Raw genomic sequence first — 13,474 nt, forward strand, 5'->3', positions numbered from 1 at the left:
TACGGAAATATTATCCCTGCTTGCTGAACTGCCCTCTTAAATTGCCCCTTATCCGATGATGAACTAAATTATTTGGGGGAGTTGAAAAATAGAGAAATACTAGTTATTTTTTATTCAGCACATTGTATATACTCAAAAAATTTTCTGTAATACAAAAACAGGAAACCTTGCAAATGAAGCTATGGGTAGTTATAAACCATCTTTCCAGGAAGGAGCTGAAAGCTCTGCATGATCCCTCTATCATAAATTTTTCCAACTCCTTTTGAAGGATGTAAATAATTTGCCCCGTAGTCTATGGGAATTTTTCATCTTGGGGAAATGGGGCTGAAAAAGTTATTACTTTTAACCCCAGTGAACCACACCAGAAACAATCACAGCATCATACAAATCAATTTCTGCATTTTCCATAAAGTGTTTGGCAAGGAACAAAATAGGCTGGAAGCTGGGAAAAAGGCCAAGTACTTAACGCACTCAAACTCATTTTAAAGTTTTTAGCTCTAGATATTCAAAGAAAATCAGTCTTCATCCTGTTGAATTCGTGGGAACATCACTGTTTTTTATATTATATAAAAGGAAACTTTCCAATTTTCTTAAATATACAATTTTTTGATAGTGAGAAATAAAATTATCTCCATTTAGATAGACAGAATGCCTTTACTCATTTTCTAAGAAAATGCTAAATTTCTGGATAGGAAAATAAATATGTATTTTTTGAAATCCATTTTCAAAACATCATGGCATTTAAGCATTCCAACTTAATGACAGCTGAGAAAGACTAGTGTGAGACATACATTGCGTAAAGTGAATCCACCCTGTCTATTATACATGGGGATACCACCGTCTGGAAAAACAAGATCTATGTGTATTTAGCCAAATACCAAAAGAATACTGCTGAAATTTCACTCTTCTTTTTCCCTCTAAATATTTGATATGTCATCAAGTATTGTATTGTATTTTTAAATGTTTTAGTACTTTACTAAATAACAAAGAATAACAAAGAGCTTTTGCACAGAGTCAGAGGATGGTCTTTTATTTATTATCAGAGGTGATGCCTTTCTATAAATATTGAGAATACAGTAGTGTCCTACAGGGCTAGTTATTATGTCTTTCTAAAGAGCTTGTGCATTAAGTAATGTTGTTCTTTAATAATACACTTAAATTACATTTAGATTTTTTTGCTAAATGTGTGTAATAGTTTAAAATTCCATCTTTCGTTTAAGACTGCTTATTAAGGAATAATAATCCCTTATTTAAATTATGCTCTTTGATAGTTGACAAAGGGCTTTTACACATATTTTCTCATCTAATTCTAAAAACAGAGTCAGTGTTAGATGATGTTGGTTTTCATTGCTCAGGTGAAGAAATTGAGGCAGCAAGAGGTTAGGTGTTTTCTTTTTCACACAACTATTAGGTGACATTTCCAAGACTGGAATTCATGTCTCTTGACTCTAAATCCAATTTTTAAAAAGCTTGCCTAAAGTGACTCTCATTTACTGAATTGTCGTTGGTATTTCTTTGCACATATAAATAAATAATTTTATTGATTGCCCCATAATGCAGATTAGGCAGGATACTTTATGAATTCTGATTTCTACTCTTCAAACTTATGCATACTTAATTTATAGAATGTTAATTAAAGTAATTCTCTTTTAATATGAGTAAACAAATGGTGCTATACTTAAAATTATGGTGATTTTTCAAAAAAGTATTTTGGAAAAGTATTATATTTATTTTCCATCAAATGTATGTGAGTATACACACAAAAACACACTTGCCAACATTTGTGTATGTTTATATATACAAATATGTGCATATGCATATAAACTAAAATACATGTATTTAGATGGCACCAGGATTAATGAAAAGAATTAAGTCATTAATGCTAGTTGCAGTTGTAATGAAAGTCACATAGTGGATGAATGCAGAATAGTTACAACGAAGATAGAATTTTCTTTAGCCTTGGCTGTAAGTAAAATGTCATACATCATAGTTTGTTGAATTTTCTTGCTCTTTCCCTGTTGTTGATAGAGTAAAAGATATACTTTGGACTGGAGATTAAACTCTTAAGAAATACAGACCAATGCTGACTCATAGTTAAGGGTCCTTATTTAATTTACATGCAATTTTTAGTTTTAGAATAATTCATTGAGATAAATATTTTCTGCTCTGCTCTTCAAGCACTATGTTAATTACTGAAGACTCAGACCTATTTTCAAATAAAAGAACCTATGATAGATGATCTCTTCCGTTAGCAGCTTACAGTTCATATGAGCAAATACGCTCAGCAGTTTTACTCATGGAGTAGTTCATTCCAGGTAATCCAACAGATGATGTCTCATTAAGAGTGCAGAGGAAGTGCGATAACTTCCAGTTCGGATGGGGAGTCACAGATGATGGAGAAGATGTCATCTGGGTGGGCGTTTTTGGCAACTGGTAGAATTTGAAGATTAGAAAAGGGAAATACTTTCAGGTACAAAGCAGAGGGAACAAACAGCACATTTGGTGGATGGTAAGGAAACCTGGCTTTGCATGATGAATAGTGGCTGAACAAAATCAGGGAAATTCAGAGGTAAATAAACTGGCAATGTGGGAGGCATGAATAAATTTGGTCTTAAGTCTATTGAATTTCACTGATGATGCGATTTTCAAGGAGACCTTTATAAATGGCAGTTTGTAGGCACAGTAGTTGGCTCTTAAGCATTTAGTAAATGAAACACAATGCTGGGAAGAATCAGAGCCACCCATAGAGGATGGAATGTCTTCTGCATAGAGGTGACAGCTAACTGGGGGAGGATGAGTCATTATTGGAAAGCAGGACAGCATCCTTTGGGCTGAAAACAGTAGTCATTTATTTAAGCTGTCTCTGGCTGGTGGTTGTCTTTGACATTTTTCTTATTTGGTATAGGAAAAAATGTAGCACAAGATGTCCAATACTGCAGGCTTAAAATTAAGACTTTTAATTTAAAGCGTGAGTTGATTGTATTATTTATTTTCTTTTTTGAAAATTGAGCTATTTGAAATACCATCCCAGAGGTGGGCAGTCTTATTTGCCTTGGTTTATGCTGCCTCTAAGTCATCTTTACATTAGTATTTGCAATCTTTACTGAATACCTCTTGTGAGGAAGACAATAAAGAATAAGAGGAAAATGAGATTTTTAGTTTGTTGGGAATACAGAGTGTATGGGAAGTGTAATAGATTAGAAGCATAAAGTCTCAATGTTGTACTAAATGGGCACCTTTAAAGGTTTTGAACCATCAGTGTTTTTAGGCTTTTAGGTGGTACAGGGGATTTGTTTTTAGGAGTTGTTTTTAGGGTTTTTTTGGATGATATAGGGGGACATATTGGTTCACTTGTGCTGTTCTGTTTGATTCTCATATCTTTTGCTTTTAAATAGGTGAACAGTTTCTCAAATGGCAGATATGTTAAAGTGTACTAAGTGGCATCAGATAATATTCAGTACTGTAAAGTCTCAATTTTAGATATCACCTCGCTGGAAAAATAATAGCATCAAATAAGCGGTACCAGGTAAGGAGAAACAGAATTCATTATCAGTGAGCCTGTATTCCGTACCTTGATCCTTATGCATAAAATAAAAGGAAGTTTTAATAACATTATTTAAAGAAAATGAAGAAAAAATATTTGCCATACTCCTAAGGAATGAGTCAGTTGTTACATAGTCCACTATGTTTAATTCAGGGCCTTGATATATTTAGCTCCTTTGTGACTTGGAAAAATAGCCCAGAGAACAATATAGATGTTATTTTTAATATTACTTTTTCCTCCAGGAATCTAATTACATAAGAAATTTTTTATATCAACCAACCAGTCAGGCCAGTATCAGTGTCTAACTGCTAACATCATTCGCTATATTCAGTGAACTGTCTCTGTCAGCAGCTCAAATGTCAGCTTTTATAGAGAAGAGAAAAGCTGTCTCTTGTTCTCATTCTCATTTAGGCACTCCTCCCTTCTTCTTCCTTTCCCTCTCTTCCTCCCTCTCTCTTTTTTGAACACACACACACACACACACACACACACACACACACACACACACACCCCAAATAGTTAAAGCCAATGGATTGATGACTTGACCTCAGTGTGTTGTCAAGACTAGTTCTGAATTGTTAATGGCCAGTGGAATCCAAGTATCTCATTTGATAGAATGATCTAGCTACTGTGGTGCTACGATGTTGATGGATGCAAGAGAGGAAATTAAAATCACTCTATATTTAACAATATAGGATTGAAAATGTGAGCTTTTGATAAGGGAAATAGTTTATTCTCTAGAGTTGGTCAAAACGTGATTAACACAGGGTTACCAGGATTCTCTATTAATGAAGGTGTCTCTCAGCTATATGTTTCCTTGTGTGTCTGTTTTTTAAATGAAATTAAATATCACAGGTCACAGGTCACATGAGGGGTCGATCTATGATTCTCTTTGACAAAAAATAGAATCTTGGAATATAGTGAGACAGTCATGTAGAATGGAGACAACAATTGATTTGGGGTTTTGTAGAAAATATTTCTTTATTGTGTGGGAGTTCAACTAGATTAGAGTTTCCTAACCCAAGTTTGGTGGTAAACTATGTACTTGAAAAATATGACACAAGAGGGAACTGACATGTGAGCTAAAACTGCTGTCACTGAGCAAAATGAGAGGGAATTGGTGTGACAGTAAAAATTGGTTTGGTGATATGGATAATATTATATTAATAACCTTTACTGAAACCTGAATATGCTGGTCCACTCACTGGCGGTTGATGTTTTGTTTTTTTATTGTTCTTTGTTTGTTTGTTTTTTTGAGTCTGAGTCTGACCTGTCACCGAGGCTGGAGTGCAGTGGCACAATCATGGCTCACTGTGGCCTCAACCTCCTGAGCCCAAGCAATTCTTTCACCTCAGCCTCCAGAGTATCTGGGACCACAGGTGCACACTACCATGTTCAAATAATTTATTTTTATTTTTGTAGAGGCAGAGTCTTACTATGTTGCCCAGGCTGGTCTTGGAAATCCTGGGCTCAAGCGATCCTCCTGCCTCAGGCTCCCAAAATGTTAGGATTACAGACTTGAGCCACTGTGCCTGGCCTCATAGATTCTCAACTGAATTCTAACCTCCCCCCCACCCAATTTCTAGTTTGGTAAAAACCCTTACGAATGCAGACCAAGAAGCTGGCTGACAAACAAGATCACAGTTGGTACAGGCTTCAGGTTAGGTGGTATTGATGTCAGACAGATCCTAAATCTGTGAAGACTGCTGAAATAGGGGATCATCAGTCAGCATCACTCAGGGCACAAGTTAAGTGAGAGGGCTGATATCAAGAATTAAGAGTGAAGGCATGAGTACACCTCTAGCCTTCTGAGTCTAATGGAACTTCAGACAGAGACAGCCAGCACCACGGACAGCTCTTCAGAGCTGTTGGGTGGATTTAAAAACTCCTAGGGGTTTTTCCTGGAAAAACTGCTTCTATTTCTTCCTAGCTAAAGATGTCTACTGTAGACAAGTATCGTACTTTAGGCAACCCCCACTTTTCTCATCTGCAATGTAGTAATGATATATATTCTATATAGTTCTCCGGGTATACATATTAAATGATAAATTGAAAGTGAAAGTACGTGTCAGTGATACAAATTTAATAACCTTTCACTTTAAATCATTGCCCTTTATCTACCTAAGATTCTATTATGTCAAGGAAGATTGCCAGCTTCTTCTTAGAGTATGAAATAACAGTTAAATAAACTGATGGGAGAAACTGGGATACGGTAAACAGATACACATTTTATTGGTGAGAGATGGGAACTAGGATTTATTGTATACCGTTAGGTTCAAACATATGCTCTTATAATTCTTATGCCATTTAATTTTCATAACCACTCTGTGTTCCTATCAAGGAATGGAGGGTCAGTCCATGTCATGCTCTTCCACTGTGCCATATTTCTCCTCTTCCTACTGATGGGGTGGAATGGGTGGCATCTGGTATGCAGGGCCAGAGTGATGGTAGAATTCCAACTCGTGGCTGTCCCAAGAGTGGTCTCTTCTGAGAGTTTTCCTGATGGCAGGAAGTGGAAGTGAAGAAGAGACAGAGGGGGTAAGGAACACAGCTTAGGCCCCCCAACAAGGAGATATCAGTGCATTCCTGGCCACGAGGTAGAGCAGGGTATCCAGGGGCCCTTTGGAGGGAGGTGAACCAGGTTGTTGCTGAGTTTACTGTGGATTGGTCATGGTAGGAATCTTCTCAAAGACCCTTAACCTAGCTGATATTGAAGGAAATTAAAAATCATACTTTGATATCTGTGTGTGATAACTTTATGTAATACAGTGACAGCTTAGGGAAAAGCATCTATCTTTACAATTAGGGTATTTTAAAGGGAATGAAAAAATCTTGTGCCATTAACGTTTAGTATTTCTGTCTTTGATAAAACCAGAGTATATTTTGTGTGATCCCTTGGTGTTTAATTTGAATCATTATTTCAGAACAATTTCAGAACATCATAGTGTATCTAATTTTTATGAACATGAGTTTTACGTGTGATTAATGACTCTTTTCATTTGTTATTTGACAAATATAAAATGTGTGATAAAAAATGATCAAGTAGCAAAGAAATGCCCTCAACAACTTTCCATATGTTTTGTCTTATGTACATAAGGATGTAGACAGCTTTATGAGACAGACTATACTATACAAGTACTTTTGTCTGAAGATTAGCTGGGCTGAGACTTTTTTCTTTTTATAACAGCTTGATAGATGTTTGTGATTATCTGTTCAATAGCCCATTTAGGACTAGGTTGAAGAAACAGCAATTTTCTACATAGGTAGCATTTTAGATCTATTATCAGAGGGAAATGATTATTGTATGGTGCTGTTGTCCTTTAGAACTTTCAAGAGGAAAATGTTAGGATTAGGTAGTTATATAACGATTTATTTGATGGAAGGAGCACTGAGGTTGAAATCAGAAGATACAAATTTGAATGCTTGCTTTTATACCCACCAGATGCATAGCCTTTAGTAAGTTGTTCAGACCGTCAGAGCCACAGTCTGCTGTTATAAAAATGAGACTCTCCACGTAACTCAGGGAATGGTTGTGAGATTACATTAGATGATATTTGCAAAAGTGCTTAAAATGTCTAACACATTTTTTAAAGAAACTTTATAATAATTCTCCTTTGTGGTTATTTTCTACAGAAAGTGAGTGAGAAGGTTGGAGGAGCTGAAGGAACCAAGCTAGATGATGACTTCAAAGAGATGGAAAGGGTAAGCCTTCACAACTGCCTAATGTTCCCTTTGACATAAAAATGTCTGCCATAATTAGAAGAGAAGAGAAAACGGGAGAGGGCAACTGTTTTCCACTGGTCTCTGAGAATACATTTTGTTATTTACAACTACTTTTCATGTATATTTTAAAACATAAAATGTAAAATATTCTGTCTTCCCTTTGTACTGTCCTGAGAGCAAAACCTCAGTGAGGGTGAAAGGTCACAATGCACTTTTCCTGATGGGTTTCATCATCATTTTTAAAAAATAAGGACAGCGTTGAGCTGATGTTTGACTTAGGGTGAGATGGGTAGAAAAGAAGCTGTAGAATGACATCCGAAATGTTTATGGGAGAGTTTAAGTCACTTTCTGGCTTTAAGGACCTTCCTTACTAGATGATTGGCCAGAGGCAGCCAGGTATAGTGGAGAGAATACAGTTTTGGAGCCTGTCCGACCTTGGCTCAAACTTCCCTTTCTACCATGTGTCGCCAAAGTCCATCTATTGATCAGAGACTCTTTTGACTATTTTATTATTATTATTGTTATGATTTTTTGAGATGGAGTCTCACTTTGTTGCCCAAGCTGGAGTGCAGTGGCATGATCTTGGCTCGCTGCAACCTCCGCCTCCTGGATTCAAGTGATTCTCCTGCCTCAGCCCCCTGAGTGTCTGGGATTACAGGCGCACACCACCACATCTGGCTAATTATTGTATTTTTGGTAGAGATGGGGTGTTACTATGTTGGCCAGGCTGGTCTCGAACTCCTGACCTCAGGTGATCTGCCCACCTCAGCCTCCCAAAGTGCTGAGATTATAGGCATGAGCCACTGCGTCTGGCAGAGCCCCTTTTTAAGTGAATGTAAAGTGAGAATACTAATACTCATTTGGGGGATTTTAGTTAAGGATTAAAAATAATGTAGCTTATTTAGCTTTCTGCTTAAAAGATAGGTTCTCAGCAAGTGAGGGTAGAAGTGATGAACAAAACATCTCATTTTATTTTTCTTGGGACATAAGCCATGTTTTCTCTTTTACTTTTACTTTAAGGCTCTTCAGAGCAAGTGATACTTAGGGTTATGATTAAAAGTGTATATTACATTGTGCACAGAAACATTTTAGGTCTTAAGTGGGTGGTGGGTAATGGATCTGAGAGTACCAATCCTCTACTTGAACAGAAGAGGATGTTGCAATCCTGTGGCACCTAGAAACCGCATTTAAGCATTGTTAAGAATATTGCTTGTGTACTTCATTATAACAAACCAATTTTTTAATATTCTGATTTTTATTCTACCAGAAGTTTTTTAGGGACTGGATTTTTTTTAGTCTACATCAGATCCAACAGGCTACCTCAGTTTTGCTGTTTTTACTACGTTTGTATGAAGAGTCAAACAAAAAATTCCTAGGTATACATCAGTGTAGTATGGGAAATTTAAAAAAATCCTAGGCACTTTCTGCCTTGTCTTTTTTAGTTTTTCTCTTGAAGAGTTTATTGATGAATTCAATAAATATTTTCTTTGTGTCTTCCACGAACCAGGAGGTAGGATATAGACAAGGTTCCTGAGTGCATGAAGTTCATAGTCTAGTGGGGAGGGCAAACTTGGGGCAAGTAATGACCAGCGTGGCAAGAAGGAAAACTCATGGGGCTACAGAAGCCCAGCACAGAGGAAACTCACCCATACTGCATTGTCAAGGAGAACCTTCCTGACAGTTAAGTGAAGATGGGGAAGAGTTAGCAGAGCCTGGTAAAGGAAACAGCCTGCAAGCAGGCAAGAGGGAATAGCTGAGTTCCTCCCTCCCCCCCAAAAAAAGATAAGTTGCCAAGAGGCAGGGTTTTGTGAAATCAGATTGCATAGTATTGACCCAGCTGGTCATTCTGGCTAAGTTCTTGAGATAGACCTCACTGATGCGTACCCGCTGGTGAGGAGATTTTATACTGGAATTCTGAGTCCCAGCCTTCAGAAGTCTGGAAAACCAGACTTACGGCTGAGGTCTGCCTGCTACGTGCTCCAGGTAGACCAAAGTCTGCATTGGTTCCTATTTCTTATCTCTGGATGGTTGTAAATACCACCTGATCCTCAACCCAAACTGGTAGCCACTAATATCCATAGTTCTGGAAATAGCATTTTACCCATCAATCTTGTAAAGCATCTGACACTCCAGGAACTGACACACATTTCCAAAATGTCTTGTCTTTGACTTTTCTACTGCCCATAAAATTGGAGTTCCTCACGTTTCATTCGAGCAGCCCATGGGTTAATCAGCCTCTGTCTTCACCCAGTCTTGCTTGATCCCTCCTTGTCCTTTGATGCTCCTCCTTCCCTGCACCCCTGGAGAGCATTTATAGTATGCCACGTGGCCAATGTCATGTAATTCATGAAAGATTAGGCAGGTATTTAGGAATTTGGAACTAAGTACCAGGAATCAGAATTTGACACTTCCTTTTAGCATCTGCTGGTACTAAAGGGAATAAGCTAGGCAGCTCACTGTCTAAACTGAGACAAACTAACTTTCTGTTTCTTAAATGAGACTAAAAAGAATAGGAAATTTGGATACCTGAGTAGAATCTATCACTGAGCAACTAATTAGACCTTTGGAGATTTATTTTGATGAGAAATGTATGCCAGTTTTGCAAACTAATTGAAATAAAAGAGAATCCTGCAAGGATTATACTTTAGGCAAATACCAACAGACCTTTCTCTGAGTCTGAAAGTAAGGTATAAGGATAATTTCTCCTAATTTATAGAAATGTTTCTGAAGCTTTTATTTCAAAATACAGATATTCCGGCAACAAAGTAAACTTCTGATTGACTGAAGAACATACTCGTGGCTCTTTACTTGGGTTTTTACCTGAGTATATTGAGAGATTTAGGTTTCAGTGCAGTGTGGAAATTGTTTTGCTCTGTTTAATTCTGTTTATCTTTTGTTTCATCTGTGTCTCTATTGCAAATTTTGTACTCTCGACCCATGCTAAATTTACATGGATAGTGTAAGATTTATGTGGTAATTGAAAAGCACTTGCTTTGGATTTAGACTCTCAAATCTTTTCTCTCCTGTTAATTTATTATTCACACAAATGTTTTAGCTCAGTGTTCCCAAGCAGACAGAAGAATTGCCTTTCCATAGTTGGTTTTCTGCTCATCAGGCATTTGGGGTAGAGAGACCTTTGCTCATCTGTATTCTCGGAGGTGCAATTAGATAACAAAATGAAATAAATTAGCGGTTTGCTTTAAGCAGCACTACTGGGAGAGAGAAGTGGGTTTTCCTAGGGGGTGTTTCTCTAATCAGCCACCCCAGCCGCTCTCTGGCTGAGGTGCAGTAAAATCAGCATGTATATCCTATCCCTTAGCTCTGCAGCCCTCCTCTCTCTGAGCTGATTGGATGGAATCCTGCGGCTGTGCTGTCTCTGTAGGATCCCTGCCCATCATTATTTCTCTCCTCTTAAGTGCCTTGCATGGAATTCTTTCTGTTTTCATTTTAAATGCTGTCTGTTGCTTACAAGCTTTGTTAAACACAGGCTAAATGTCTTACTCTGATGCAACATTGGAGGATTTCTTCTTTGAAAAGCTATAGGTTTTTTTTTGTCAAGAGGAAGTTCTAAAATTTGAAGAACTCTGATTCCTTCTCAAATTTTCTCAGTTGTTGCAATGATTGTGTAGTTTTTTGTTGTGTTTACAGTTACATTCATTAATTTATTCAGAACGTGCCTCCATGTTAAGGCACTATCCCTGTCTTCAAGGGGCTTCCAGTTTTGATTTTTAAAAAATAGGTACGTAAATCAGTACCTTACAGAACACAGTGCTTGGTGTCTTGGGGAGGATTCCCATGGAATCTTCAGGCTGGGTATATCAGGCTTTCTAGAAGAGAGAAGGTGTCTGAGCTAAATCCTGAACATGTCTCTTGTCCCTGATTATATGGTTCATTCAGAATCCTAAGCTGAGGAATATAGTATCGCTTTTGCAGCCTGAAAATTATCCTGGGAAATCTCTACTGTTGAACCCAGAAGATGTACTAGGGATAGAAACATGTCTATAGGTGCTTCAACAAAAATGGCATTCTTTTTAAGGAGCAGCCTTGAGTTTTAGGAAGAGCAAGTTGTTGAGAAAGAATGCCATTTTGTATGAGAGTAAGAGAGGATTATTGGCAGAGTCGGTGTGGAGAAAGTCCAATAGGGAAATGTCCATGGTCATTATCTTCATACACTCAGTCACTGGGTGGAGAGGGGTTCAATTTTTCTATCCAGCCCAAGTGGTAGAGCTAGAATTAAGGAGTAGAAACCATGGGGAGATAGATTCTGGCTCAAAACTTTTGGCTCTCAAAGCTGGGTTTTTGGTGTGTGTTTTTTGTTTTGTTGTTTTGTTTGTGTGTGTGGTTTCTTTGCCTCAGGAATGACTGAATTCCCTATCACCGCCCATGTTTGACTCCCTAGTTCCCACTGCCCGTGTTGGAACACAGGCCAACCCGCTAGTTCCCTGCCATCATGTGAGGCACACCAGTCATCTCTTGTGAGTTTTGTGTTTAGTGATTTGTTACTAATAATGTCACTTTTTAATGATGTCACTCTTACTCGGATTCCAGCAATCTCTCTCAAGTGGGAGAGAAAGGAGTAGAGTTCCAGCTAGAATGCTCTGAGCAACACATATCCCCGAGTGCACCTATGGACGTCTCCTTCATGGTGTGATAGGAAAGGGGGAGGCATGGAGCGTTGTGCTAAGACACACACCCCCTGGTGTGGGGATGTAAGAAGGGCCAGAGCCCCAAACAAGATGAGCTGTTAAGACATCTTTCTCCTTAGTCTGAAATTCAGTGATAACAAGCTTCCTCTAAGTTACATGTTTGCAATATAGTTCCAAGCTTATATTCATTAAAGGTAAGGACCAAGAAAATTAACAGCAAAAAAATACATTGGAGCAATCACAGCATTCTAATAACCTTGTTTGTTTTTCTTTTTAACATGTCGTCAGTTGGGCTTTCTGAATACATAAGATAATGCTTTAAATCATGGCAGCTTGGGGACAGATGCATTAACTCTTCCGAGTCAGTAGGGGACTATTAAAAACATCACTCTTGTACCTGCCTATATCTCGCTGCCAGACAGACCTTCCCAGGACACTGTTTTCATCATGTCTCCGTGATTGTTTATTTAGCTGTTCTTGTTCAGGAGTCTCAGTACTTTAAGTGGGTGTGTATACATTATTAATAGTTGCATTTTCTTCAGTGACAGAGAAGTTAAGAATTTGAACATATTTTAGTTTTTCATATGACATTTTAACATTTCTTTTATGTTACCACTGTGAGTTACCCCATGTTTAAGTGGGCAGTTCATCTACTTATTTATCTAATTTATTTATTTACTCATTTGGAGATTGAGCTCTCTCTCTTTTGTCCAGGCTGGAGTGTAGTAGCTCAGTCATGCTCACTATCACCTCAAACTTCTGGGCTCAAGTGATCCTCCTGCCTCAGCCTCCCAAGTAGCTGGGACTACAGGCACACACCACCATGCCTGGCTAATTTGTATTATTTATTTTATCTTTGAGATCCAATTTATTTCTTTTTTTAAACTTTTATTTTAAGTTCAGGGATACATGTGCAGGTTTGTTACATAGGTAGACGTGTCGTGGGTGTTTATTGTACAAATGATTTCATCACCCAGGTATTAAGCCTAGTACCCATTAGTTATTTTTCCTGATCGTCTCCCTCCTCCCACCCTCCACCCTCCATTAGGTCCCAGTGTGTGTTGTTCCCCTCTATGTGTCCATGTGTTCTCATCATTTTTGTCCCACTTATAAGTGAGAACATGTGCTATTTGGTTGTCTCTACCTGCATTAGTTTGCTAAAGATAATGGCCTCCAGGTCCATCCATGTCCCTACAAAGAACCTGATCTCTCTTTTTTATGGCTGCTTAGTATTCCATGGTGTATACATATCACATTTTCTTTATCTAGTCTGTCATTGTTGGGCATTATTAATAGTGCTGCAGTGAAAACATGTGTGCATGTGTCTTTATAATAGAACAATTTATATTTCTTTGGATATATATAGAATAATGGGATTGCTGGGTCAAATGGTATTTCTGTCTTTAGGACTCTGGGGAATCACCACACTGTCTTCCACAATGGTTGAACTAATTTACAGTCCTACCAACAGTGTATTAAAAGACACAGACTGGCAAATTGGATAGAGAGTCAAGACCCATCACTTTGCTGTATTCAGGAGACCCATCTCACATGCAGAGAC

The 13,474-nt window shown here is 37.9% G+C and overlaps 1 protein-coding gene across 1 annotated transcript in view; it reads left to right on the forward strand.

Moving 5' to 3' along the window:
- The first annotated feature begins 408 nt into the window (after positions 1-408).
- Positions 409-13,474, forward strand: part of SH3GL2 (SH3-domain GRB2-like 2) — a 60,272-nt gene continuing 47,206 nt past the window's right edge. Inside the window, exons 1-3 of the mRNA XM_011992649.1 lie at positions 409-413; positions 6,931-6,937; positions 7,178-7,246. Of these exons, the coding sequence (XP_011848039.1) occupies positions 7,238-7,246 (9 nt within the window). The 5' untranslated portion in view covers positions 409-413; positions 6,931-6,937; positions 7,178-7,237. The remainder of the gene's footprint in view (positions 414-6,930; positions 6,938-7,177; positions 7,247-13,474) is intronic.

The sequence above is a fragment of the Mandrillus leucophaeus genome, unplaced genomic scaffold, assembly GCF_000951045.1.
Source record: "Mandrillus leucophaeus isolate KB7577 unplaced genomic scaffold, Mleu.le_1.0 Scaffold415, whole genome shotgun sequence".
NCBI classification, from domain to species: domain Eukaryota; kingdom Metazoa; phylum Chordata; class Mammalia; order Primates; family Cercopithecidae; genus Mandrillus; species Mandrillus leucophaeus.